This window comes from Ctenocephalides felis, unplaced genomic scaffold (genome assembly GCF_003426905.1).
Source record: "Ctenocephalides felis isolate EL2017-DRISC unplaced genomic scaffold, ASM342690v1 CF-g0.4_SCAFFOLD_01886, whole genome shotgun sequence".
In the NCBI taxonomy this organism is placed as follows: Eukaryota; Metazoa; Arthropoda; class Insecta; order Siphonaptera; family Pulicidae; genus Ctenocephalides; species Ctenocephalides felis.
Window position 1 is genome coordinate 59,910,622 of NW_020538040.1, and position 26,367 is coordinate 59,936,988.

The 26,367-nt window shown below is 28.7% G+C and overlaps 3 protein-coding genes across 4 annotated transcripts in view; 2 read left to right on the forward strand and 1 right to left on the reverse strand.

Annotated features, from left to right (window-relative positions):
- The window catches only part of LOC113378604 (cell cycle checkpoint control protein RAD9A), a 21,211-nt gene extending 11,748 nt beyond the window's left edge, over nt 1-9,463 (forward strand). The window contains exons 2-5 of the mRNA XM_026619150.1: nt 1,063-1,313; nt 8,392-8,702; nt 8,769-8,903; nt 8,977-9,463. Of these exons, the coding sequence (XP_026474935.1) occupies nt 1,063-1,313; nt 8,392-8,702; nt 8,769-8,903; nt 8,977-9,463 (1,184 nt within the window). The remainder of the gene's footprint in view (nt 1-1,062; nt 1,314-8,391; nt 8,703-8,768; nt 8,904-8,976) is intronic.
- Nucleotides 9,464-9,823: 360 nt separating this feature from the next.
- On the reverse strand, nt 9,824-10,956 carry LOC113377714 (protein BUD31 homolog). 2 transcript variants are annotated; one of them, XM_026618121.1, is made up of 3 exons: nt 10,800-10,956; nt 10,615-10,716; nt 9,824-10,375 (listed from the first exon to the last, which is right to left on the reverse strand). In XM_026618121.1, exons 2-3 carry the CDS (start codon nt 10,706-10,708, stop codon nt 10,035-10,037), a joined length of 435 nt encoding a protein of 144 aa, XP_026473906.1. In that variant the 5' UTR covers nt 10,709-10,716; nt 10,800-10,956; the 3' UTR covers nt 9,824-10,034. The 2 variants fall into 2 exon arrangements, with proteins under 2 accessions (XP_026473906.1, XP_026473907.1); XM_026618122.1 differs by having other exon boundaries at nt 10,615-10,956.
- Nucleotides 10,957-15,671: 4,715 nt separating this feature from the next.
- LOC113377351 (BAG domain-containing protein Samui) lies at nt 15,672-23,939 on the forward strand. The gene is made up of 3 exons (XM_026617638.1): nt 15,672-15,844; nt 20,969-21,281; nt 22,428-23,939. The coding sequence occupies exons 1-3, from the start codon at nt 15,821-15,823 to the stop codon at nt 23,588-23,590; spliced, it is 1,500 nt and encodes a 499-aa protein (XP_026473423.1). The 5' UTR covers nt 15,672-15,820; the 3' UTR covers nt 23,591-23,939.
- Nucleotides 23,940-26,367: the final 2,428 nt, after the last annotated feature.

A 26,367-nucleotide genomic window follows, 5' to 3' on the forward strand; every position in this document is an offset into this window, starting at 1 on the left:
GCACCACAAGTTGTGAATAATTTTAGAAAAATTCTCTTTGTTAGCTGCAAAGTTTTCTTATTTCGTGCTTTTCAATTCTAGAGTTTCCATGATATGTATTATAGTTCTTTGTATAATTAGTCATGTATGTATATTTACATATGCAAATACTATTCCCGTACGGCATATATATATATATATATATATATATATATATATATATATATATATATATATATATAGTGAATTTATGTGTGTATGAACGTTTGCCTAGTTTATATTTATATTTGTATATAGTCATAAATAATACATGCATGCCGAAATATCAATTAGAGAGCAATGTAAATATTTTTTAAAAATGTAAAGTTTAAATGGCTTGTATTTTTTTTAGTTATTGTCACTGATAATTATTATTATAGTGTAAGTGTTCTTAAAGAAATAAAATTTTAAACCGACTTAGTCTTTTATTCTGGTTTGTGATTAGCGATATGAATTAATTTAGAATAAGTATTGTGGGAATAAGATTATAAACATGTGAACATTGAGGGCAATATTATATATAAGTTATAATTTTGATCGTTAATTGCTTTAAGACCATATCATAAGTTATTTTGTTGTCATTACCAGAAACATGTAATCCACTACTTATTCATGGCCTGCGTTTCATTTTAATTTAACATTTCAGAGAAACATTTTTCTTGTTTTTCTATTTATTAATGGTAATCTTTCTGCCTCGCGATTATTTTGAATTACGAAGTTTTGCTATATAAAATTTTGTTTTATTTTATAGGTTTTCTTTGCTTGTTACGCACTTGTTCAAAACAATCGTTGATTTTTGTTTGAATTCGATTTCTGTGTAGTAACATCAACTCACTCTTAATTTTACTCATATTATTGTATGATTAATGAAATATCAATTAATAATTATGTATAATGAAATTTCTTTAAATGATCTATAAGATTATTATGAATATGTCGATTGAACTATCCAATGTAATGAATTTTATTGCAGAGTTCAATATAATGTTTGATCACGAATATTATTTAAATAATAAAGTAGTATTTTTTCATTTCTTTTTCTAGTTATGGGAAGAGCACTGCACGCTTTGTCACGTATTGGGAATGTATTATATATAGAACCAGGTATCGAAGGATTATCTTTTAAGGCGGTGAATTCTGTGAAGTCGGCATATGCTGTTATAAATTTTTTACCGAACTTTTTTACGGATTATAACCTGGATAATTCAAGCGAAGAAGTAAGACAAAGCATGAAGTGCAAAATAGCCATCAAATCTTGTCTGTCGCTCTTCAAGATATCAAATCTGGGAAAAAAGGTTAATATCCGAAAATTTATAATTAAACTGTTTAATTTTCTTTTTTCACTTTAAAAATTGATTATGATTTATCGAAATAATTGGTCGTATTTAATTTGCTCACATTAATGTTTGTTGTCGGCCTTGCTAGATCATTTTAATTTGCTCATATTAATGTTCGTTATCGGCATTGCTAAATCATTTAACCACTTACATTATTTTATGTTATATCTTATTCTATTCAGTGTTCTACATCGTATTGCTTTTTAATAGTGATGTGCCGACTCGAAAATTGTCCGAACCGAATAAAAAGAAACCTAACTGATACGAGTCATGATTCGAATCAACTCGAAAAAAACTTTGGACAAATAAGCTATTTAGTGAATGTAATCAAGATTTATGATAAAAATTGTTTAGTTTTCGATAAAATAAACATTGTAAAACGATTTAATTTAGAAGACAGTTGCAATATATTTTCAAATTAATTTACAATAATAGATAACCAAACGCTTCTGCATCACTAAAGCATATAAAACAATATTTGAAATTTTGGGTCTATTGATATTATGTTTATTTTATTTTATAATGAGCAAAGAAAGGATCACATGTAAGAGCTGAATACGTGGTCGTTCTCTTAGTATGACGAGTCAATAAAAGTGCCCACCAATAACGTATCGAAAAAAATATCAAATCAAAAGTTGCATATGATTTACCTGGCGTTCTGATGTTTAATAATTGTTTCTAAGTAAATTTTGTATTAAAACTTTGAAACTATAATTTCATAATATTGTTGTTTATTTTGATATTCTGAGTGGTTTATTGTGACAAAATTTAAAGTCCATACTACTACATTTGACAAAAACGTTATAAATCATGTTCCGAATTTATTGAATTAACATGACGTCTCTAAAACACATATTTATTATCAAAATTAAGTATTAATATTTCTCTAACGAATTCCCATTCGGCGTTCCGTCTAATAAACAAATTCAAGAACACAATGATGCGGTTGTATCTGCGCATCTGTTCATAAGTTAAATGACTTTCAAGCAAGCCGAGTAACTCGAACGATTCGATTCAATTCGATCCGGATCATGCGATTAACTCGAATGATTCGATTCGATTCCGATGCGAGTAACTCGAATGAGTCCATTAATTCGGGTAGCTTGTATGATTTAATTCACCTTTTGTAATTTTATATTTATAGTTATTAAAATTTATGTTCATGCATATTGTAACTCAGTAAATATTTCGCGGCTTGAAACGAGTTGATTATTAAGTGAAAGATTCGAATCAGGTTGTAGAGGTTTCGATTCAAATTATTCGAATCACTTGATTCGAGCTGGCACACCACTTTTTACATTCTTCTTAATTTTTACATACTTTTTTATTATCTTATTGTTCTACTGAATGTTCTACATCATATTAGCCATGCTGATTTTGACATACTTGGCACACCAGTGCTGAGATTTTTACTTGAAAATACATTTTTGATCTATACATATCTAATTCTAACAATATGTGAAAATTGATATTAATGCTGCTAAACCTATCAGTTAGCACGATTTGCGGGATTTTACTTTGAGACCTTAACACTAAACCTACCGACAATTCATGTATATATAAGTAACTTACCGAGCGCGGTCAAATTGACCTACAATTGAAAAGGTATCTATTTTAATATTTAATTCAGATCATGATTGATGTATTGTTTAATGTACATAAATTAAAGAAACTTTCGTGAAGTTCATTTATATTTAATTTTTATATAATTTCAAGTAAAAAAATAATTAGAGAAAAACTAATAAAATTAAATATTTATAAAAAATGATATATGCATACATAATATTCGGCTTTCTCACATTGTTTATAAATTATTTTAATCTGAAGTGTACGTTTGACGCATTTTCACCAAACTATGTACTAATACGCACGGCCGGTTCTAGGGTCCTTAGCGCCCGCATTCCATTATTTTTCTATTATATTTTTCTTGAATGATATTGAAAAAACTATATAATAAATTTCACATGCGAATCTCGTGTGCTCGCATTTATCGCATGCATCGCATTCAAGGTACGACCGGCTCTGCTAATACAAAATCTAATAGTTTTCGGAACACTTTTGCTGCTTTCAGGGTAAATTACTCCGGGTTTATAAAATCATTACTCTGAGTTATGAAATTTGATTTATACAAATTGCTTCAAAATCTGCGAATGAATTGATCAGTTTTAGAACAACGGACTACCAACGGACCAATTGAAAAATTGAACAATCTCTGCCCTTGTCATTTCCCAAATAGGGAAACTTATTTATTATATATTTACTTATTGACTTCACACACATCCAGAACTTTATTCTAAATTTGTCTGGTTCAATTGGTATATAAATCATTTCGACGGAAACAACTCCCTAAACGGCTCTAAACAACTCCCCCCGCGGTCTTTAGGTCAAATAATTTTTTTTTTCGAAAAATAGAAAAAATAAAAAAGAAAATATTAGTATATTCTAAGGTTTGTCATATAGTTTCATAATGAGATATTTTAACGTTTAAAAATGGCTAAGTTATACACAAAGTTTGAAACGGTCAATTTGACCGGCATTAGTAGGGTAGGCTTAGTATTAAAGTTACTAGGGCGGAAGTTCAACCATTGCGCCACCTACACCCCCGCAGTTAAATTATATTTTTTAAATGCGTTAAAGCCAGAATATAATCATTACAGTTTTCTTTTTGGGAAGCTAATTATAATTAATTCTAATACTATATATGAAACATGAATTAGTTTCTTACAATAACTGAGTGGCGTTGTTTTTTTTCGAATAAATAATTAATATTTAATTTTTATAATATCAATATAATGTTTCGGTCATCTTATTTATTTTCAAACTTATTTTCAAATGAGAACTGATTTCACATTTGCTCTTTTGTACGGCTACAGTTTTCACTAAAAAAGCATGTGTTTTGGTTTAGTGTGTTCAGGATTATATCATGCACATTCTTTATTCTTTAATAAATTATTTTTTCACATTGTTTGAAAGCGAAGGATTTGACCCAGTTCATATTTATATTATCTGAAAACCATAGATAAATAAGATAAATAATAAACTGAAAACAGTCACAAACTAGTTTATTCCAGTATGAAGCAACTTTTATTTCTATTTCGTTATTTATCTGTGATAACGCTCATGTGATTTTTAGCAGTGCTATGAATACGAAAAATGCGGGCACGCCTTAGGGGGCGCCAACACGAGATTTGGATATGAAATTTATAATATAGTTTTTTAACCCTCCGTCGGGCGCAGTCCCGTTACGCACACGTTCGGGCGCAGTGTATCCGACAGCAACGGTTTTTAAGTATATCCTCAGGAGGCTCCTTATTTTATAAACATGTTAATTTTTTGTTTAATTATATTTCAGAATGTATACTTTTTGAATAAATAGAAAAAAAGAAGAATTCAATAATATTTTATTATAAAATGTAGAAAAATATAAACCTGTGTATATATGCACAAATTATTTACACTCACTTTTCTTTATTGAAATACACAGTCTCTAACTTTTTTTTCATTTGTCACTTTATAAAAAATAAGTAATATAATAATGATAGTTTAATGTGTATAGTTAAATATTATCATTTATTGAAGCATTTCAACAAGGACTGCATAGAAAGATCGCATGTTGGAAACACAGTGCTTTTCGACATTTAGCACAACAAAATCTTGAAAGCCGTCTAATATTAGCTTCTAATGTACACGGTTCACATCGTCGTTTTTTTCGTGGCTCTTCTTGTTTTTGTGAGCCATTTTCCTGTGAATTTGGTCTGAATCTTTTGAGTCCTGCCTGCAAAGTGAACAGTATCCCACTCGTGATTTCACTTCTTCTTGTTAGCTGTCCAAGAACAAGTTCATGCGATAATTGTCTCAAAAATATCTTCTTCGGAGATCTTTCTTATCATTCCCATGACTCCAACATTCTATAGGCGTTGCAGCATTTTTTGCGTTTCCTATAACACCTGGTAAATGTCTTAATAAGTTCTGGGATTTTGTTCGAGTCCTATTAGAGGGAGGTTTGCTACACCATTTTGTAGATTTATCTCTACTCATAAAATATTTAGCATTGTTGTTCAAATTTATTTCTTCCTCACTCTCATCCTGTTCGTCCTCTTATTCTGTCTCAGAATCGACTTCGCGACTCTCTAGATGGTCTTCGTCACTTCCACTTTCATCACCTAAATCGTCAAGAAGATTATTTTCATCAGCATCATCATTCAGCATTCTTAGAATCTCTTCTGAATGAGCTGGCTTTTCTAAATTATAAATTTTTTTACCACTCGCCATATTTACTAGCCTATAAAATGTATGGACTCAAGTTAGTAACACATTCGGGCGCAGTGAATCTCGTAGATACTTTCAAAAAATTGCAATTAAATGAAAAGTATTGAGATATATATTCAAAAATACGTAAAAAAATACAGAAAAAGAATACTTACATTCACAAAAAATTGCAATATTCGTACGTTTCAAAATGTTGCACGTTCGGGCGCAGTGTATCTCTAGGATCAAAATACCGATTGCCACTATATGTGAAGGTCAAACACAAAATGATAAAGACGCATAAATAAAACATATAAAATTAGGAGGCTATTGAAGAGTGGAGGTTTCTATAACATTCAACCAAGGCGCAGCATGAAAAATTATTGGCTCTGTATCTGTCAGATCGGCTGCGCCCGACGAAGGGTTAAGAAATATATAATTTCTTTGCATCTTCTAATAATCTTTGGACAATATTTTTAAAATACGTTAAAAATATTTAACTTCAAAATAACAATTTGATACACGATATGAAAGTAAAGATGAATACATACAATTAGGTCCTTACGATATTAATTAATTCCGATTAATTACGATATCAATTTTGAATATTTTAAATAATGAAAATTTTTAAAAAGTCCAACATAAAGTTCGAGTGTTATTATGTTTAATAATGAAAGGCTAGAATTTTTTTGCTTCCTTAGCATGATTTGCTCAATAGAATAAATGGCATAAAATGCCCAAAATAAATAAGTAAAATATTTCAAAACCCAAATATCACATGCATTAGAAACAATTAAAAATTTAAAAATATTATTGCAAACAATAATGAACTTACTGAAATATATTTTTTTTTATATCGTAAAAAGTTTGGATAAAAAATAAAAATTTAAAAATAGTTCTGTTCAACAAAAGAACACACGACAATTTGATTCTGAGCAACCTGCGAATCGCTTCGGTCTTATTTTATGCGCTTTTAGACTATACCTAATTTTTCATATACGAAATTCAGAATTATTAAAAAGTATTCAAAAAAATTAACGTAAATATTTATATAATTTTAACGATAAGCTGTTTAAACAGTTAAAATAAAAGGAGGGAGGGCGCTAAAAAAAATGGAATGCGGGCGCTGAAGACCCCAGGACCGGCCCTGATGTTTAGTATTCGAATAGTACATTAACACAGATAGTTATCAATAAAGAAAATAGTAGTGCTATTTAATCGTTAGCCTTTTATAAAGGTATGCATGGATATTTACATTATGAATTACCTTGAACTCAACTTAAAGTAACTTTATTTAAATACAAATAAAAATGAACTACCATCAACTAAAAATAGTAACTTCTAAGGGTATAAATAATTTCATTTATTGCTTTCATCGCCCGTTTTTACTATAATTACATAGGCCAATAAAAAACCTAGTTGGTATTGGGATTTTGCCTTGAGGCAAGTTACATGAACTTCCCGATATGTGTAAATAATCGACTTAATATATAAAAAGAAATATTGATTTATGAGTGATTAAAAGTATTCCGAGTGGATTCATTACACACAATTGAACACGAACGAAGACGTTCCAAACGAAGCTAATTTTCATAAATCAAAAATTGTTATAATTGAACCAGTTTCCATAGGACTTTAATGGTTTAGTAAGTTCATTAAGACCAAATACTCTATCGTTATACCAAGTAAATCGTCGAATTTCAATTTTAGCAAACGTCAAAAAAACTACTCATGATTTTTAAAATTAAACTACTTGTTGTAAAGCATTAATTTTTCAGTAAGTTCTATAATAGCATGATACATATCGCCAAAAAAGTTCCATAAAAATCAGCTTAATTTTTTTGCAACAGTTAATTACAAGAAAACGGCTCGGTAGATTTTATTCCCAACCAATCATTTTTAATCAGTGTCATTCCCAACCAATATCTTTCGAATAGTTTTTGATTTTTTTAATCAAAAACTGTTCTGTATTTTTTGATAAAAAATTTTTTAATTCACAAATCGATTTAATTTTTTTTCGACAGTTAATTACAATAAAACGGCTCGGTAGATTTTCACTTAAAACCATCCTAAAACTAAGTATCATTCCCAACCAATATCTTTCGAACAGTTTTTGATTTTTTTTAATCGATTCGATAGTATGATCTTAAATGTGGACGAAAAGTTTACCACTTTTTTTCTAAATTACAAAGAAACTGCTCGGCAGATCGTCGCACAAAACTGACAAACTGACAAAAAAGGCCATATCTATCACCAGAAGAAAATTCATGAAAATCGTCGAATTTTTTTTTTTAACTCTATCACAAGAAAACGGCCCGGCCGATCTTTACCAAGAACTAATCAGGTCTATTCCCAACCAATATCTTTCGAATGATTTTTGAATTTTCAAAATCGATTCAGTATTGTGGTCTAAAAACGAAAAAATTTTCACTTTTCTGCTATTTACGAAGAAAGGAAATTTTGCTTGTAAAAATGAATTATTAAATTTGTATAAGGTATAAGAAGGTAAATATATAAAAGATGCACAGTATTTATGTGCCCTTTAGTAATAATAACTCAAGGCCACAAAACAATAAAGTGGTCTGCGTTGGGGGCACGACATAAGTTTTCCTACATATTTTTTCCCCTGAATATGAATCAAAAGTCAAAATTAATTGAGTTATTCATAATTGTTGTCTGAGACTGATGTTGAAGGTAGTAATAACGGAATGTAAATTGAAATTATTTTCTCAACACATTTTATTTATATACTTTCCCATTATGAATAATTAGAAGACCTCATTTTCAGGTAGAAAGTTGGCAGATAAAATTCGATATGAGGAATTCCAAAATAGTATTTTTTGTAAAATGTCGTAATGATGTTATTAAAACGCATTATTTGCCAATATTGGATAGTGATTCTCTTCAAGCTTCCTATGCAAAAGAGAACATAGTGAATTCATTAGTCTTTAGAACAAATGTTTTGCTAGAAGCTATGAATAATTTTCAAGCAACTGAAGAAGATGTGACCGTTGATGTAAGATCAGAATGTCTATTTCTAAGGAATTATGAGGAATGGAGTATTAAAAATAAAATATTAAAGACTGAATTGAAAATGACGTAGGTATTATTTAGCATGATAAATATTATATTTTCAAGTGTTATATGAATATTATGCTGAAATAGGTCCAATGAATTTGAGGAATATAGGATCGACTATGACACAGTAATATCATTTTCAATGAAAGAATTCCGAGCTATTTTGAATTTTGCCGAATTTCTTGATTTGCCAGTTAAATTTAATTTTGAAACGACTGGAGTGTTAGTATATATGGATTCATAAATAAGATATAAAATGTTATAGCATCTTTTTAACATATTCATGTTATTTTAGCCCGGTTATTTTTACCATTTCAAATGATTCTACTTTCGAAGCTAATTTTGTGATGGCTACTTCAGAACCTGATAATGAAGATGATATTAGTAGCAGGGCTCAAACTTCGGAGAGAAATGAAAGTAATTTTTCTGCTGCTAGCAAAACTAAAAGAAAAGATAAAAATAATGTGGGATCGTCTGGAGATGTTTTGTTTAATTTTCAAAATAAAGTGTCTCAAAACTCGTGCCCACAATATGATCAAGTTCAGTTTACAGAATCTTTGCCAAATTTCTCGGAACAAATTAGTTCTGAAATTAGAGATGATTCACTTCCTGTTAATGACGAACTTGTAAAGTCAAATGTAATTCCAGCTTCTCCTCAATGTGATAAATATGATAAAATCATAAAAAAAGTATTTAAACGATGTTTTGAAGCAACTTATAATCCATCCAATGATAGACCGAATGAAAATGAAATATTAGCAGAAGATTCAGATGTTGAATAGAATGCATTGTTTGTTATAGTTCCTAAAAATCAAAAAAGTCTGTACGGAATGATATTTTGTTTACATTTTTTAAGTGTATGTATATTGCCTTTTTAAGAATGTATAATTTATTTAATTAAAATTTAAAGAGAAATCATACCAAATGTTTATTTAAGCAAACAGCAATTCATAGCAATTTTATCTAGTACTATAATACAAATTTATAAACTTTATCTCATATTCTAAATTCATGTTTCTAAATTAAGAACATCAGAAATTATTGGAAGTTAATTTTTTTGTGAATGATTTTACCATTTTTTCACAAAGAAAATAAATTACATTCATTAAAAAATTCTGAAAAACAAAGTTGAATTTTGTGCCTAAAAAAATTTACTAATAAAAGTATAGTAAAATCAAAAAATTATGATAAAACCATAATCATTTGAAAAATATGGGAAAAACAAATTCAAAATAGAAAGTGTTGTACAAATTTTCTTCCCACGACAATATTTACAATTCAAGCCCTGTATCATAAATTTATTGTGATAATTAAATTAACAGTGTATAGATTATCTAGCCTATATAAAAATTGTTAACCAGAACACCCTCTACACCCGCAGTGAACACACTCGACAATTCGACCTTCTTCCAGCTTACTCTTTGGAACTCGGCAAATGCAATTTGTGCCAAAATTAGTGTCACGACTTTGTATACAGCGTAAGCAACATAAATTCTCATAACCAGATTTTTTCCATTTGGCTATTAAATTACCATCTGCAATTTTTTCACTGATACAGTAATCATATAACTCACGACTGATTGCTTTTCTTCTGTAGAATAAGTCATAGATGTATCTTGATTTTTGATGATGAATTTTGAAGATAGGCCAAAGCGATTCTTGTTTGCGTTTTCCTTCGTGCGGATCAGTTTCAGCTAGAACCATTTATATAAAAATAAGTAATAGTTGAGAAAGTCAAATTTCAATCTCAAGATATAAAAATGAAGTAAAAAATATTTTTTGTATTTCATTATAGGAGTATCTGAAAATTTAAATATCAAGCTCTAAATCTTGTACATATAATTCTTGAATAACAGATTGATTTTGAAAACAATTAGTCAAAAAGTTTAGGAAAAAGCATTTACTGATAAATAATTATAATTACAAGAATTACCTTCTCTCATTTTTTGTTCTAATTCTTCTAATGTGGGTTCTATCAACTCCCATCCTTCAGGTGTGCTTTTACGACTTCTACGTACTTTTGGCATTTTCTTCACTGTAAACAAAATTCACTGAGAACTATAGACATATAAAAATTTACTATCGTCGAAGAAAAATAAACATCAAATATAACTTCACCTTATAGCAATATACTTATATTTGAAATAAATTGCACAAATTCAATTCAAAAGTCATTTACAAAACTAAAATTACAAATTAAGATCTGTCAAAGTATTCTTTTATAAATAAACGAAAATTCTGGATAAACACAGACAAGATAGATAATCCGTGTGTTCACGGCATACACCGAAAATTTATTGCCAACATTAGAAATGAATTGTGGTGAACTTCAATTGCATTTGAATTGACAGCTCATGTGACATGTGACAGCTTATATTTTCATTCGATTGTCAAGTTCATTGTGAGTGTGTTTTTTTTGGGTTAACTAGTACATATCAATCTTTTTATATTACAAATTATTACATACAAAATTGAAGTATTGAAGTGTCTAATTTGGCTCTTAACTGAATTAATTTCAATTAATATACACATATACTCTGCAGATTATTTTTCATATGCCTTGCAGATTATTTTCCAGCAGACGACTTTGGTGAGCTTTTTGTTATTCAAATTTTATATTTGTGATTTTTTGAATTTTTGATACATAATTTTTATTAATTAAATTAACTTTTGTTTTTGCGATAATCTACTTGGTCAAACTAAAGATTGAAGATTTATATAGAAATGTATACCTAAATGCATATATATATATATATATATATATTTTGTAGAGTTTCGAACAAGAATCCAAAAATAATACAAAATAAAAAACAAGAAAAGTTTTTAAAAAAACAATTTCTTTATTTAATTATTTGTTTATTGTCGACGTTTCGGAACTAGGTACGTTCCATCTTCAGGACATCTGTCAAGAAACATGATCTTGATGAGATTTTTGCAAACAATATGTTTAGGAAAAGAAAATAGATTTTTCTTAAATAATGAATTGAATTGTAAAAAATATAATAATGTACAGAAATATGATAATATGTTCAAAATAAAAATGATAAAAATAAATGAGTGGATTATCAAAACAGGATATTAAACATAATAGAAAATTTTTTGAAAGTTATGGAAATTTTTTAAGAAAAGGTTAATGACAAAGTTGAATTAATTACCTGTATGTTTGAATATTTGTTAGCACTTTTTCACTAAACAAGCTTGTTTAGTGAAAAAGTGCTAACAAATATTCAAACATACAGGTAATTAATTCAACTTTGTCATTAACCTTTTCTTAAAAAATTTCCATAACTTTCAAAAAAATATTTCTATTATGTTTAATATCCTGTTTTGATAATCCACTCATTTATTTTTATCATTTTTATTTTGAACATATTATCATATTTCTGTACATTATTATATTTTTACAATTCAATTCATTATTTAAGAAAAATCTATTTTCTTTTCCTAAACATATTGTTTGCAAAAATCTCATCAAGATCATGTTTCTTGACAGATGTCCTGAAGATGGAACGTACCTAGTTCCGAAACGTCGACAATAAACAAATAATTAAATAAAGAAATTGTTTTTTTAAAAACTTTTCTTGTTTTTTATTTTGTATTATTTTTGGATTCTTGTTCGAAACTCTACAAAATATACACAAATCCAAGACTCTACCATTCAATATATATATATATATATATATATATATATATATATATATGATTTAGTAGTTAATTTTGATGTTGAAATATATGAGTGAGTTCTTGAGGGCGATACATCAGCGATTTGATGTATCGCCCTCAAGAACTCACTCATATATATATATATATATATATATATATATACTGCAAATTATCGGCAATTTCTAATATTTATTTTCATATACCTGTTTCTTTACAAAACTAAAATTACAAATTAAGATCTGTCAAAGTATTCTTTTATAAATAAACGAAAATTCTGGATAAACACAGACAAGATAGATAATCCGTGTGTTCACGGCATACACCGAAAATTTATTGCCAACATTAGAAATGAATTGTGGTGAACTTCAATTGCATTTGAATTGACAGCTCATGTGACATGTGACAGCTTATATTTTCATTCGATTGTCAAGTTCATTGTGAGTGTGTTTTTTTTGGGTTAACTAGTACATATCAATCTTTTTATATTACAAATTATTACATACAAAATTGAAGTATTGAAGTGTCTTATTTGGCTCTTAACTGAATTAATTTCAATTAATATACACATATACTCTGCAGATTATTTTTCATATGCCTTGCAGATTATTTTCCAGCAGACGACTTTGGTGAGCTTTTTGTTATTCAAATTTTATATTTGTGATTTTTTGAATTTTTGATACATAATTTTTATTAATTAAATTAACTTTTGTTTTTGCGATAATCTACTTGGTCAAACTAAAGATTGAAGATTTATATAGAAATGTATACCTAAATGCATATATATATATATATATATATATATATACTGCAAATTATCGGCAATTTCTAATATTTATTTTCATATACCTGTTTCTTTACAATTATTCACTGTAATTACAATTATAGTTATTAGGAATTATTGTGGGGAATGTATTACTATTTGTAAGACGAGATAAACTGGATGTGATATAATTAAATTTTTATATGTCAAAATAATAAATAATAATAATAATAATAATAATAATAAACAGTAGTTTGGTCCATGGTATGAAAACACCACATAATCAATGATTTCCTTCCTCTCCCTTGTTTATTATTCCCATTACCGTTTTATTACCATTAATGACTTTTTATTCATTTTTATGAATTTTTCTTTCCAAACTTCTACTTTCATGCTTCCTGGTCCTGTGTTTCAACTTTCAGTCCCCTGTATTTCTTCTTATCGCGGAAGTCATCAACCATCTGCATTCTTCTTCTTCCCATTCCTTTCAGTCCTTCTATTTTACCTTTGACTACGTCTTGTAGAAGGCATTTTTTTCTGCAGAATGGGTCCGATTCAGTTTCCTTTTCTTTTCAGGATTGTGCTCAGTAGAGTTCTTTCTTCGCACACTCTTCTCAGGACTTCCTCATTTGTTATCTTGTAAATATATACATATATATATATATATATATATATATATATATATATATATATATATATTCATATATATATTCATATATATATATTCATACTATCATAAATAATATATGGAACACAAATATTGAAAATATGTGTTAATATTATATATAAAACATTTGTAAGTACATTTTGTAATTATTTTATACATAATAAAAGTACTTAATATTTGATTAAATCAATTATAGAGTCAAAACAAGAAAAATCCATTGTTTTAACTTGTTTAAACCGCCCATCATTGTTTGCTATTGCTACTAAAAACAAATATTTATGATTGATTATTATACACAATCATTCCTTTGTCAATAAGTGGTGACAATAGCAGTTATTTATAATTTAAATTTAAATTGCCCTTAAATGTTCTATCGATGAAATACTTTTTGTTTTTAATTAATAGTTAATTTATTTGAATTCCGATTCTAAAAAATATCAGAATCGCAATCACAAATGAAAGAAGAGACATAAAAAAACACAGAACAAACATGATTTGTTTGGTAAAAGAAATATTTATGATCGTGCATTTTAAGAATTTAATAATAATAAATAATCCCTGTAAAGCCAACCCATTAGAATAAAAAAATCAATAGCCGTATTATATATATATTCACACTGAAGTTGAACCGAAAAAAGACTCGAAAGTATGCAGGATTTGTATATTTATTCATTTACAAAAAATTAAACCTAAATAGTCTTATTTTATTCAAAATGGCAAATGTAAGGCAAAATCAATAGGTTAATGCAATTATATTAAAATTATTGATAGTATTGCAATCTATACTTATCAATATATAAAACAGTTATCATATTTTCACATAAAATGCCAAAAATGTGTGTACAGAACCTTAAACAAATATAAGTATTTAGGCAACTAGAACTGAACCATCAATTAAATGTATGGCATATTTCTATAAAAGAAAAACCAGATACTCGATCAATCAATCAATCAATCAATTCAACCATAAGAAATATAATATATTTCTGGAAGATAATTGTTCACCAAACACCATTTCATCTAAAATTTAACATAAACAAAAAAGGCCATAAATGTTCAACATATACATATACACCTCCGAGAACACAAATTCGATTCACATAAATTCAAACAATAGTATAAAATAAATTATTTTTAAAAATAGTTGCCTTATCAAATTTGGTAATTATGTACAATTTTATGTAACCATAGATAAAATATTTTTTCTCATTTAATCTGTCTTCACTCCTAAATCCGCATATATATCTTCTGTTGCCATAAACACTCCATTACTCACTTGACTGGATAAAGTCGTAGATGTAACTGAACGCAGATCATTCGACAACTCCTGCGATGTAGTTCTTGAATTTCTGTTCTGTAACTGCATTTGATATATTTTGGCTTCCCTTTCCAGCATTTTCGCCCGAACTAAGAACTCTTTATCAATACCTTCTCCATTCGATAAACGTCTATTGTACTCCTTGTTTAGCTCTAATTGTAAAACCCAGTAACGGTCACTCCAAGTATCTACAGATTTATTTGGGTACTCCAACTCGTTACTGGACGTGCGAATTAAGTTTTTGCCTCGGTATTTCTGAAGGATTGCTAAAACCCCGCGGTCAGTTACTCTTAAATCATTATCGTTGTTTAGAACTGTCATGGTAGAGGGATAGCTTCTAGGAAAAAGAAACAGAAAAAAACGCACAGGTTAATGGTTAATGGTTAATGCTTATGTTTGGAAAGAGTGCAAGAATAGTCTTCTAATTTTACTATTAACGAATAATTATGCATTATAGAGATGTGCCAAATGATTGATACCGCATACCACAGGCATAGGACAATGTAGAACCATCTAGTAAGTTATTCAATCTGCGTGCAATCTTTTCCCGCATGGCAACACTAGATGTTATAATTTTGATTTTTCTGGAAGCAGTATCAGAATTAGCAGGTTCAAGTTTGGCATTTGTGAAAGTCATGTGTGATTTTTTATTTTAGTGGAAGTGTTCAAATTGAATAAAATTCATTTATTTGTGTTGTGAAAATTTGCTTAGAAATTAGTGAAACTGAGAAATGGCTTTTCCCCGTTCAACATTTGTAAGTAATATCTTATGATTAACCTTGCTACTAAAGTGACATTTGTCACCTAATAAGACAGACAAATTTGGATAGTAACAAAATCCAAAATAGAACATGAATGTAAAGGATATCGATTGAGCCGTTTTCAGTATTGCATAGCAAAAAAGAATAAATCGAATATTTTGTAAATTTTTCATTTTCATTGTGCAAATGCACTGTTCTGCGATGTCGGCAATTTGCCAAATACTGTGAACTAAAATAAACGTAATACTGGCTATTTGATGATTTCCATGAAGATATTTATATAATTTGTTTTTTTTCAGATTTGATAGAATGTAAAATATAAACATTTAAAAATATTATACATTTTTAAACCGAGTAATTACGACATCTCATCCATTTATAAATTCGCTATTTACTATATTCTTATATGCAAATATTAATTTCTAACGTACATATTTTTAATTTGTTGACTGATATATTTAGAAATTTATTTTGCTGTATTCTAAATATATCTTATATTAGGTTTTACGTTTATTTTATTAATGCGCATGGTAAATAGTAGATTATATATTTTACGTTATTTTCGAATGTGGAAATATATTGGACAAATATTCAATTTTTGATATAATTCATTTGTGATATTTCCAGGCATGATAAGTCTTTCATTTAATTCTGGCATTCTAAAATCTACTTAAAGCTATTTGACAACTGTTGTTGATAATAAATGAAAACGAAAGTTAAAAATGAATTTTGAAGTATTCTTTGAACTAACTGCTCTTTTAACACATTTTTTTCATTTAGTGACATATCATTGTCTAACTTCTAATTTATATATATATATATATATATATATATATATATATATATTTGTGTGGGAGAAAGAGAGAGTAAAAAATATATGGAAGTATTAAATGTATAGAAAGTTGTTAATAGATAATATTAATTTCATCCTTGTAATTCATTTCAAATATATAATATTCCAAATTTTTCAATATATTATAAATAGGGAAAGTTGTAAATAGTTTTTATCAAATTGTTATTGCCGTGACTTTACTGTAAAATTAATTATCAACGGAACAAAATTAGATATAATTCTAGGCCACTATGCCATACCTTCATTGCCAATGCCAACTGGTGCGCTTTAGTTTTGCTTTATTTATTTGTTCTTTTTTGATATTTTTGTATTCTTTTATATCATTTTAAATAAATTAAAGTAACATACCGCATATAATGTTATGAAAAAGTGTGGCTTAACTAAGAAATAAATTACTTGGAACTAGGAATCAAATTTTGATAATTATTGTACCATTGCCAATTGAAAACGAACTCTTTGCTGATGATAAATCTGAGTAATTTATACAATCACGATTTGCGTAAAATGCTAAATATCTGCGCCTGCACTTTACACTTGTAAATTAGTTAATAAAACGAGAAATAATGTTTTTGCAATTTTTATAATGTACAGGAATACCCCGTTTAACGCGGGGGATACGTTCCATCAAAGTAGAGCGCAATGCGAAACGGCGCTAAACGAGGCTATTTTTTATGGAAATATTGGGTTTAGGCATAGGGGTTAGGGGAAGACGGCTAGTAGACGGCCAATTGGTTCGGTATTGAATTTAAAAAGTATGTTTATTTTTTACTAAAAATAAAACCAAACATTTATTTCTTTAAGCCTAAATTAATACCACATTATTATTTCTTGTAAAAAATAAAAACAAAATATAAATAACAAAACGAATATTCTTGAAAAAAAAATCTAAGTCAGTTATATTTAGTAAGCCTTCCGCGTTTTCAGTGTTTTGCCTTTTTGTGCGTTGTTCTCTTAAAAGTTCTTCATAAACGGATAGAGCATCTCTAACACCACGCCTTACTTTTGAGCTCCTATCAAATTCGGATCATTTTCAATGATTTGATCAATTATTTAAGTTATGGTAGACAAACTCCTTTTTAGAAACACCATCGAAAGTTCTTTTTGCTCTTCCCCTAAATCACTGCTGTCAACATATTTATTTCCTTCTTGTTGATTCTTTGAGCTCACCATTAGAAAGACTGCGCTGCTTCTTGAATTATTTCTTTGCCATCTTCCTCATTTATAGACGAGTAGAACTCCAATTATCCGAACTTCGACTATCCGAACTCCAATTATCCGAACTCCGACAATCCGAATCGCCGATTATCCGAATCACTTTCAGAAAAAAAATTGTCCAAAAAAAGTCTAAGTGCGCTATTATTCTTCCACCAGCAAAGCCAGTGTAGGCACATTGTTTGTTTTGATTTGACGGAGATGTTTACAAAACAATGATTTTTATTTCTAAACTTGTACTTTTTTTTTAATTCGTTTAAGTACATTTTATTTATATTTAAAACATGTGAAAATGTCATGTTTCTTTCATTTAATTCAATAAAAAAATAGTGCAATATCAAAACGTAACTTTTTTTCTCTCCATTGGCAATTTTTAAAAAAAACTCCGATTATCCGAATATTTGATTATCCGAATGGGTCCCGGTTCCCATTAATTCGGATAATTGGAGTTCTACTGTATTGAGTTTTCTATTATTGTATTTGCATTTCGAGGACTGAAGGATTGTACAAATTTAAATTTATAATTATATCGAATTACGTCACTAGCAAAATCATTTTTTCGGCAATTCCTTATATATTTTGCTTGTGTTAGAATTATATATACCAAAAAAATGTTTTCATACATGTTGATACTATTTCGTTTTATGGAATTTATCGAATCTAGTCTATGCATAGCTTACAAATAAAATAAATCAGTTGTATGATTGTTTAAATTAAATTGGATTAGAAATTAGAAATTAGAAACTTTACTAAGAAGCAATATTACATTTTGTGTCAAATTTTTACGTGTACCCATTTTTACGTGCTTACTTATGTATGCGTGTACCAAATTCAAATTCGATTTATTTATTAACTCCTGATGATATATTCACCCGTACTCTTCTTTTATCTATATGTTCTACTCTTTGACTATTATTGCCTAGGTTGCACTCTATGGGTGCATTCGACTTGGACGCTTACGCGCTGTGAGCGCTCACGCTTATAAGCACGAATTTTTAGCGTTCGACTTGGCCGATAAGCGCTCAGAATCGATAACTAAATTCCGTTCGTTTTGGATACTGTGAGCGTCAATAAGCATCAAAATGGCGGCAACTGGCGGTAACGATAATTGTGTAAATTTTATTACTTTCTGGATCATTCAGCGGGATTATAAAGAATTTAACAATTAATGAATAAATGAAATTTGGTTAGCTTATGCTTAATTAATAGTAATATTAAAATTAAAATTTAAAATTATTTAAAATTAATTGAATTTAAAATTAATTAATATTAATATTAATATTAAAAAATAAATGTGATATACAACTTGGCATTTTTGCGGGATTATAAAGAATTTAACAATTAATAAATAAATGAAATTTGGTTAGCTTATGCTTAATTAATAGTAATATTAAAATTGAAATTTAAAATTATTTAAAATTAATTAAATTTAAAATTAATTAATATCAATATTAATATTAAAAAATAATTGTGATCTACAGCTTGCCATTTTTGCGGAATTATAAAGAATTTGACAATTAATAAATAAATGAAATGACAGATAGTAAAAACAACTGACGCTCACGCTCACGCTGCCCTACCTCTGTGGCGTGAGCATATTTGAGCGCAAAATATGTGCTACGAGCATCCTACGATGATGCTACGAGCGTGCTTATGTGACACTCAAAGCGCCAAGTCGAACGATGAAAGCGCGCTCACGGCGTGCTCACAGCGCGTAAGCGTCCAAGTCGAACGCACCCTATGTTGACCATGTTGACAGGTTTCATATTACATTGATGTTTTTGTTTATTTCATTTCGTTTGTCACAGTTGATTTTTGCTTGTTAAATTTTAATAAAGTGTAATATAATCTTAAAGTAATCATTTTTCATGCTGGTTTGTGTACTGTTTTTTATCAAGTCAAATATCTACTTAATTTAACGTTTTTGAGAATTTGTTGTCTGTTTCATAACATTGTTGTTCATAACCTCAAATTGCAATCATGTTCATCCATTTAGTATAATTTGCATGTGGTTTTACATTTTTGTAGTTATTTAGCAGCATACAAGTGTGAAATAATCATTACTTTGATACTAAATACTTGTCATGAATCATCTTTTACTTACTGTAAGCATTACCTTCCTAACTCTAAACGATTATTTTCAGAGTTTGTGCTCGGGTATTCTATAGCAGCATGCAAATCCATAAAATTAACACAAATGTACCCAAAGCTTCTAGTTCGTCGCTCATCATAAATGAACGTTAAAGTTTTTATTATTAGAAACATTGGTGAGAGTTTTGCTTGACTAATCCAATTACAAAGACAGGTAAAAGCACAATTTTAATATTTCAATAATGAAATATATAATAAATTAAGAAAAATTAGTTTATAAGTTCATTATTTATAAGTTGATGTTAATTACATTTAACTTGAAATAAAATGCTTTTAATAAATTTCAATAAATCAATTAATGGTATATTAATCAATGTCAATTTATCAATATCATCCTTTGAATAGTGGCAGAGTTGTACTTTGTTTGTCTTTTATTAGTTTCGTCCTTCATAAAAAAAAATTAGGATGCTTGTGTATACAATATAAATGTTGTTGACGAGTTATAAAATGGGTAAAGTAGTTTTCATCTTTTTCTACAATATTCATTAATGTAGTACATTTTTATTAGGTGATCAGATATACCGTACAATAAGATTTTGCATGTAATCAAAAAGATAATCTTTATTAGAATATAGACATGTATGCGATATAATCAATACATATATGCAAAAATTAATTTTAACTTTAGACTGAACACTTATTTTTTATAGCTCGCTTTATCAGGACTGATTTTAAGTTTTTTTTGTTTATTGCTATGCCAATTGCAACTATTACTAACGTGCTGCCTTGCATATGGAAATAATTATTTAATTTTAAGTTAAAAAACATTCAATTCCATTTCATTCAAAACCTGCTGTATTAGAAAAATGTCACTGTGATAATATAAATGATTACCAGACTTCCAGAAGTCATACACTGTTTTGCGTTTTGCCACTGAAATGCGTTTCTGTTCTGATTTACAGAGTGGGTACCCATTTGATGATGACATCATAGAAGACGATCCATTTGGTGGAACAGGTTTTCGTTCAACACTAGATTCATTGGCAGCTCGACATCCCGAACTCGCCGACCACTTTCAAAGTCGCATTCGACCTGGTGCTCAAAACTCTTGGGGCCCGCATCGGAAAAGGAGGGGATCTGGAACATTAGGGGGAAGCCACCCCAGTGGATCTACTGAAAAACCTGCTCAATCACATCACTATCAAGGATTTCCATTTGATGATTTTCCAAGTGAATTCAGACAGCATATACCAGAAGATTTCGGTTATTTTAGTGGTGGGTTACAAAAATCTCTTAAGACCTAAAATAGCACCAATTTCAAATGTGACCATGTAACTCATTTAAAATCCAAACCACAATTAATTTATTTTGTTTTTTTTTTAATCTTTTTAGAGAACTTGAATGAACCATTCTCTTCAACCACTAATTATTTACAAGAAGCAACAATAAGTAAAAGATGTAGAAAACTTTTTGAATTTTTAAAATACTTCAATAATATATTTGCCTGCAGCATAGTGTTTTTATTGATAAAGAATAAATGAAACAATCATTGCTAAGATCAAATACATATTCTGCAAAAATGTAGCAAATCGCTTAATAAAAAAGGATTAAATTATCATTATATTAGTTTTTGCATTTAAAAAACTATCCAATGAGCATTGTTTTTTTTTTTTTCTTCTACTTACATTACGAAAATGAGTCAGACATGTTTTGTCATACAGCTCTGATCCACAAACTTTTCAATTTTATCCTACATTGCACGAAAACAGTGCACAGAAATAATGACACAATTGATATTAAAATTATGTATACCTTAGCGACAAATGAATTAAAAGTGAAAATTTGTGTCATTTTTTATTGAAAATTCGACGCTCTGCAAAATTTTTGAAAATTTTTTCATGCTATTTCCATGCAAAACTTTAATTGAATTGCGCTCTGTCTAAAAGGCAATATTAAGAGCTAAAACTTTCAGAGAATTGTTTTATCAATTTGGAACCATTTGAGCTCTTGGGAGTAAGGAAATTCGAAAATATTCATATTAAGGACCACCTTATATATATATATATATATATATATATATATATATATATATCCAAAAGATTTATCATATCCATAGTTTTGCTTAAAATTTGTGCAGGATAATTTATTATTGTAGTATTTTGAAAATTTTTAAAGTATTTTACACGTTTTACTTCTTACATGAAAGTTGAGATTTTCTCCCAATTGCATATTAAAATTTCTATAGTCCTTAATTCATATTGTACTGCCTATCACATTATAATAAGCAATATTGAGACATATCTCAATTTGGTTGCTATTTATTAAATTTAATTATGAATTTAACATATATGAATATTTATTTTAAATAAATCTGTAAATATGTTTCTTGATAAACTTAAAATTGTGTATTTTTTATTATAGGACCAACTGCGCCTGAAAAATTTTTTCTTCAAACCCCTCAAGACATACCTGTCAAAGTGGATGTGGTACGAGGTTCTGCAGAGCAACAATTAGAACAACCTGATAAAAAGGATTTTTCTACACAGACCGACGAGTCACTATTTGATCAAACTAAAACTGATCATCCTAGTAGTTCTGAAGCCAAACCACTTAGTCAATACGGGTTGCGCAATACTGTGGACTTGGGTCAAAAGTGTGAGTTAAGTGCAAAAGAGGAGGCAAATAGAGGCACTAGATCGATGTCAGCTCCTCCAGAAGATAGCCGGATGCGCAATCCACCTTCCGCAATGGGTCAATCCGCCAGTGGACATTCAACAAACGAGCCCAAACCAAACCAACAGTTTCCAAATACTTCTAGTTCGTCTAATGAACAGCAGCCTCATGTTAGACACATCCCCATTTTTGTTGAAGGTAGAGATGAACCCGTAGTCAATACAAATTTATCCAATCAACAATTTGTACATCAAGAAACAGCTGCACCTTCTACGTCGCAAAAACCTAAAGCATCTGCGCATGGCCCAATATTTAATGCTGCACAAAAATTAACAGATCCAACTAAACAAAAAAGTGATTCAGTTCCAGGCATTGCAAAGCCTCAGCAACCACCTCCGGTGGTTGATCCTATAACAAAAATACAAAACATCCAGAAGGATGTTCTGGAACTTATGTCACAAGTGGAAACATTTTTTGGAGCTCGTCAAGACAAACAGTACATATTTTTAGACGAGATGCTCACCAGAAATCTCTTGAAATTGGATGATGTAGACACAGAAGGAAAAGAAAACATAAGACAAGCTCGAAAGGAGGCGATAAAATGTATCCAGAAATGCATATCTGTTCTGGAAGCAAAAGCTGATGCCCATGTAGAAAAAGTAGAAACTTCAACAGATAATGCGGATGTTGTACAAAAGAATGCTGAAAACTCTGAATCAACACCACAGGATTCTAAAGAAGGAAATGAACTGAGTAATACTACAATAAACTCTGATCAAAAGTCAGAAACCGAGAAAAATGAAACATCAGACTCAAATGATGAAAGTAAAAAGAATGGACAGAATACCTCAGAGAACCAAAGTGTTAATGCTGATACCAAACCAGCGACAGAGCCTATATGTAAATCATAATTTAGCTCGAAAGAATATATTTTAGATAAAGATATTTACTTATATTACTTAATATATATTTGATATAGATAGATTTTTAATTCATAGTGTGAGAACATTTCAACAATTTACCAATTTAAAGCGCATATTTATAGAAATTTAATGAGCTTATTTTGTAAATATAACAATAAAATTTTTAGAGAACCAATTCTCACATCTAGTTTTATATAGCTTTTGTTGCCATGATATTCGAGTATTGCACTGAAGATGGGATAAATTTCCCATGTTTTTATTTGAGGTCGTTATTTGAATGTTCAGGTCTACAATTTAACATTGATCATAGCATTATCGTGTGTCACTAAACTTTTCAAAATTTGCATAGATAAATTTTTTGCTTGTAAATATAACATACATTTTTTTTTAGAAAGTTCTGTAATTTAGAAAACCAACTGAGATGAAATGATCTCGAAGCCACTGACAATGCTATAAGTAATTTTTGTTTAATATATTGCTTTTGAAATATACATACATATATATATATATATATATATATATATATATATACCGTGTGTGTGCGCGTGCGTGTGCGTGTAATTATCTATTTCTATATATATATACATATTTATTGCTATAAATGTGTGCTATCATTTCTCAGTTTAGAGGGAAAGTAATAAAAAATAATAAGAATAAATCAAAGAAAATTTTAAATAATTTCGGACGGACAAACCTTTCTCTGTACTGTATTTGATATGTAGCCACACATCATAAATTTTATGGATAAGTGAAGATATATATATATATATATATATATATATATATATATATATATGTGTGTGTATGTATATATATATATATATATATGTATATATATGTATATATATATATATACACACACAAACACACGCACGCATATATACATAATTGATGTATATTAAATCTGATTTGGACCTATTCTGTTTCGATTTCATTGACAAAACAGAAAATTACATTTACTATAAACAAAAATGCATTGTTTCATTCACAAATCGGATGATGTCTGACATTACAACTGTATACATGATACAACAATATTAAACAATAGCTAAGAGCCTAAATTACAGCAACTTTGGAGACTTGATGAGAGTATTTATCTTCTTTGGCAGTAAAACGATAAATGATTAATACATCAGCTGGTATCACGTTTATTTGAACTAATAAAGTTAGATTTTCAACGGTAGTAGTTCAGAACTAATGCAATTTATAAAACAAGTCATTACACCCATAATTTCACTAATTATATCATATTCAAAAAAATTAAGACAATATAACTGAAGCTTGATAAAAATCTAAAATTTGTTAGTTGAATTATACTGCCAATTCGACTTCCAAAAGATTGCGGCAAACATTTGACCGCTTAATACTAAGGGAACAGTCGCGTTCGTTATTTAAAACGATTTTTTAAATGGAGATCGAATATGTTTTCTTTATTTAATCTACTAAGTACGGTCGCTTATCAATCAATTTTGTTTATTTAAAATGATTTGATCAAGTGAACAGTCGTACATCAATCAATTTTCAAAACGATTTGATCTATTAGGAGAACGGTCACATATCAATCAATTTTGTTTATTTCAAAAGACTTAAACTATCAGGAGAACAAACGCATATAGTTCTTAAAAATGTAAAAGACGGATTTTAAAGATAATCAATGTTAGCGGAATTCTTTGCATTACAACAACGCATAGACATTCTTAGTCTACTAAAAATATTTCTGGTTATTTAAAGTTATTATAGTAATCGCAAAAAAAAAACGAAACTCAAAATTTTTGCATTAAGTTTCAAGACTTTCTGAACGTTTTAGCCATACTTGTTGTTGTTATTGTCGTTTATCTATGGTTTTAGCATACCTTAGAAAAAAAAATGGTTTTGTGTATGTGTGTGTGTGTGTATGTATCCCAAAGTTTTCAAATTAATCGTATTTTTTTTTTAATTTTAAAATTCTTAAACGCAATTTTTTCAAATTTCGGTAAGAAAGTTTCCGCACGATGTCGTGTGCACCAATATATATATATATATATATATATATATATATATATATATATATATATATATATATATATATATATATATATATATATATATATATATATATATATATACTAGCAAACCCGACGAACTTCGTTTCGCCACCAGATGGTTTCGTGAGAAAGATGAAGAAATTTTTTGTTTGTTTTATATTTGAAAAGGAAAAATTTGATTTTATTATACAACAGTAATGAATTTATTTCGATTAAAAAATGAAGTGTTTTTTAGTTGAACTTCTCTAAGTAAATGAAAGTGAATTCGCAAATTATCCGTTTCATTGAAGTGCTCTTTCGTAAACCACATTTTCTGTTTTTTGGTCTGACGTTAACACAAACAAAGCGGATGGTTTTCCAACTCGTGAACAGGCAACGTATAACTTTAGACCCATTTAGACCTTTCCAACGAATGCAAAATTGTCGAAATCGGTTTGTGCATCAGGAAGTAAAACCCGACTTATTTTTATATATACGTAGATAATCTATTTGAAATTATTTCAAACAATTGTTGATTATTTTTATTACTCGAATTTTTAATTACGGTGCGTGAAGTTCCAGCAGCTTGCATTAAGGCATGATCCATGCACAACTAATTTTCTTATAAGAAAATTAGTTGTGCATGGCATCAGCTATAGCTATAAACCTTGCGGAGCCCGAGACATTTCCAACGAATGCAAAATTGTCGAAATCGGTTCGTGCGTTCTGGAGTTATTTCGTCAGAAAGAAAAACCCGACTTA